The sequence below is a fragment of the Pinus tabuliformis genome, chromosome 1_2, assembly GCF_031772625.1.
Source record: "Pinus tabuliformis cultivar Carrire ecotype Pingquan chromosome 1_2, CPIR1, whole genome shotgun sequence".
NCBI lineage: Eukaryota > Viridiplantae > Streptophyta > Pinopsida > Pinales > Pinaceae > Pinus > Pinus tabuliformis.
Genome location: NC_142298.1, coordinates 1,058,858,675 through 1,058,861,992, shown reverse-complemented (window position 1 = coordinate 1,058,861,992; position 3,318 = coordinate 1,058,858,675). Strand labels below are relative to the sequence as shown.

General features: G+C 31.7%; 1 protein-coding gene across 1 annotated transcript; it reads right to left on the bottom strand.

Moving 5' to 3' along the window:
* Positions 1-436: 436 nt before the first annotated feature.
* On the bottom strand, positions 437-1,037 carry LOC149209783 (uncharacterized). Its single transcript, XM_089398744.1, has one exon. The coding sequence runs from the start codon at positions 1,035-1,037 to the stop codon at positions 633-635; it is 405 nt and encodes a 134-aa protein (XP_089254870.1). The 3' UTR covers positions 437-632.
* Between the last annotated feature and the right edge of the window lie 2,281 nt (positions 1,038-3,318).

Genomic DNA, 3,318 nt, shown 5'->3' with positions numbered 1-3,318 from the left:
TCTATTTTCTTATCTTATACGCATATATATTTGGATTTATTTTCAACATATACTAAAATCACTGTCTACTACAAATATCTGTCTGTATTATCTATTTTCTCTGAATTAAAAAAAAACTAGAAAAAACACCTTCATGCTCTTGCTACCAAGAAGTCGAGCAGGTAATTTGATTATATAATTAATATGGTTATATAATCAATATTACAAGAGGCTTTCATGTAGCAAATATGTTATAACTCTGAGAATCTAATCTAGATAAAAAGAAAATGACAACAATCTATGTAAAAGAAAATGACAACAATCTGTCCCACTACTCCACCTATTTATCTCTAAAATTAATGTTGTCTTTTTGAAAAATATCTTAACATTATTTTTATGTTTCATGACGCAAACAAATATATGAAAAACATAATATATACCTCTTATCTGTGGATAGGAGAGCTTGCTGTGTCCGGGAGAAATAGAGAAAGCTCATAGTCATCCTCCTTTTTTCCCACCTTTCAGACATTTCTCCTTGTGAAATTCACATTCATGGAGGAACCAGATGCCATGCACTATAAATGCTCATTTTTATCACAAGCACCTCGTTTTCTTTTAGAAACTAAGGAATACGACCCAACAGCCTGCTGGTCCTACTCAAACTTAATATCCTCCGCATGCAGAGGTAGAGGCAGCTTTTGAGGACGAGACGAAGCATCCAAAGCCATGGAAGAGTCCTCCTCGTTGCCTGTAATGCTCGAAGCTGGATAATCATAAGTTGGGTATCCTTCAGCATTCTCTACATACTGAAACTCTTTATTTTGGAGCTGCTCAGTATCAAACTGGCTGGTTACATTGTCATGTGCCCAACTATCTAGAGATTGATCCAGATACATTGTCCATCCGGACTCAGAGATCTCACTGCCCATGCTGACCAGATCTTCTCTTTGTAAATGCTGGCACGAAGAACTAGAAATAGGTCTCAGCTCTCCAAGGGCAAGAGAGATTAACCGTCTCTGCAAAATGCGCTTACTCTGATCACTCGATATACTCCACATGTTTCCCAACTCAGAACACAATTTAAACTTGGAATGCATATGTGTACGGTATTAGGCCTGAAATGTGGACATAGATCTATTGTTACTGTATTATTTAACTTTATAAAAAAATTCTAGCATTTGACTTCATAGGTTTAACAACCAATCCCGACATCTAGCGGTGGACCCATCGTTAATTTCTTTCTCTGGTTACTTCAGAGTACCCCAAATTAGTACAAATTTTATAAATAAATAAATAAATTTTATAAAAAATCATATTTTATATATATATATATATATAATTCACTATATATATATATATATATAATTCACTATATATATATAAACTATTGGTAGTATTCACAAATCAATGGTTGAGATTTATCTCCAAAGTAGTTATGCGCTTCTTATCTTTTTAATTAAATTGATTAATTACAAAAAAATGTTATATGGACAAGTGTCATATCAAGTAGGTTATGGTATTTGGGCATGCGGTATTGATAAGCCATGGTATTGTAAGACAATCTATTTATAAATTAAGAATCTTTATGCTAAAGTGGAGCTAAATTTTTATGGTTTAAAATTATGTTTCATGTTTTTTTAAGTATATATGTTCGACTTATATATTTTTTTTATCATTAATATTAATTTAAAATAAAATTATAATTTAGTTAGTTGCTATGATTTATTTTAATTTTAACAATGTAAAATGTAATATAAAGTAAGTGTTTTGATGTTTATTAATTTATATGGTTGTGCTAATCTAATTATCAATTATTATTAGGTGGTAGAAGGTAGGGATATAACTCACATAGAATATTCTAGAATATTCTTAGTAAGATACATGTTATTTTTGCACTTTGTAAATCCTGCAGTAAACACAAATGACGCGAAGGAGAAAAAAAAATGAGACAATGAGAGACGAGACATCGCTGACGCGGATACAAGTGAAACAAAAATAGGGAGGAGAAAAAAATGAGAGACAATGAGAGACGAGACATGGCTAACACGGATACAAGTGAAACAAAAATAGGAAATATAAACATATCAGTTATCACCTATATGTTTTGAGCTTTTATGTCATTTGAAATTATGTTGGGGTTAATTTCCACATCTTTCCAATCAACATCAATTCCCATTATATGGGAAATATGATGGTGGGATGGTATGTCGTTATGATTGTGAAACAAAAATAGGAAATATAAATGTATCAGTCATCGCCTATATGCTTTGAGCTTTATGTCATTTGAAATTATGTTGGGGTTAATGTCCACATCTTTCCAATCAACATCAATTCCCATTATATGGGAAATATGATGGTGGGATGGTATGTCATTATGATGGTTCCCTCTTAGTATCAATTATCACCTATATGTTTTGAGCTTTATGTCATTTGAAATTATGTTGGGGTTAATTTCCACGTCTTTCCAATCAACATCAATTCCCATTATATGGGAAATATGATGGTGGGATGGTATGTCGTTATGATGGCTCCCTCTCAGTATAGTTGATTGTTGTAAAGTCTTGAATAGACTCTCAGTATAGTTGATTGTTGTAAAGTCTTGAATAGACTCTCAGTATAGTTGATTGTTGTAAAGTCTTGAATAGACTCCTTAATGGTATACACTGGAGTTTTGCTCACTACAAGTTTAGTGACTATAATTTAGTTAGTTGCTATGATTTATTTTAATTTTAGCAATGTAAAATGTAATATAAAGTAAGTGTTTTGATGTTTATTAATTTATATGGTTGTGCTAATTTAATTATCAATTATTATTAGGTGGTATAAGGTAGGGATATAACTCACATAGAATATTCTTAGTAAGATACATGTTATTTTTGCACTTTATAAATCCTGCAGTAAACACAAATGATGCGAAGGAGAAAAAAATGAGACAATGAGAGACGAGACATGGCTGACATGGATACAAGTGAAACAAAAATAGGGAGGAGAAAAAAATGAGGGACAATGAGAGACGACACATGGCTGACACGGATACAAGTGAAACAAAAATAGGAAATATAAACGTATCAGTTATCACCTATATGTTTTGAGCTTTTATGTCATTTGAAATTATGTTGGGGTTAGTTTCCACATCTTTCCAATAAACATCAATTCCCATTATATGGGAAATATGATGGTAGGATGGTATCTCGTTATGATTGTGAAACAAATATAGGAAATATAAACGTATCAGTTATCATCTATATATTTTGAGCTTTATGGCATTTGAAATTATGTTGGGGGTTAATTTCCACATCTTTCCAATCAACATCAATTCCCATTATATGGGAAATATGA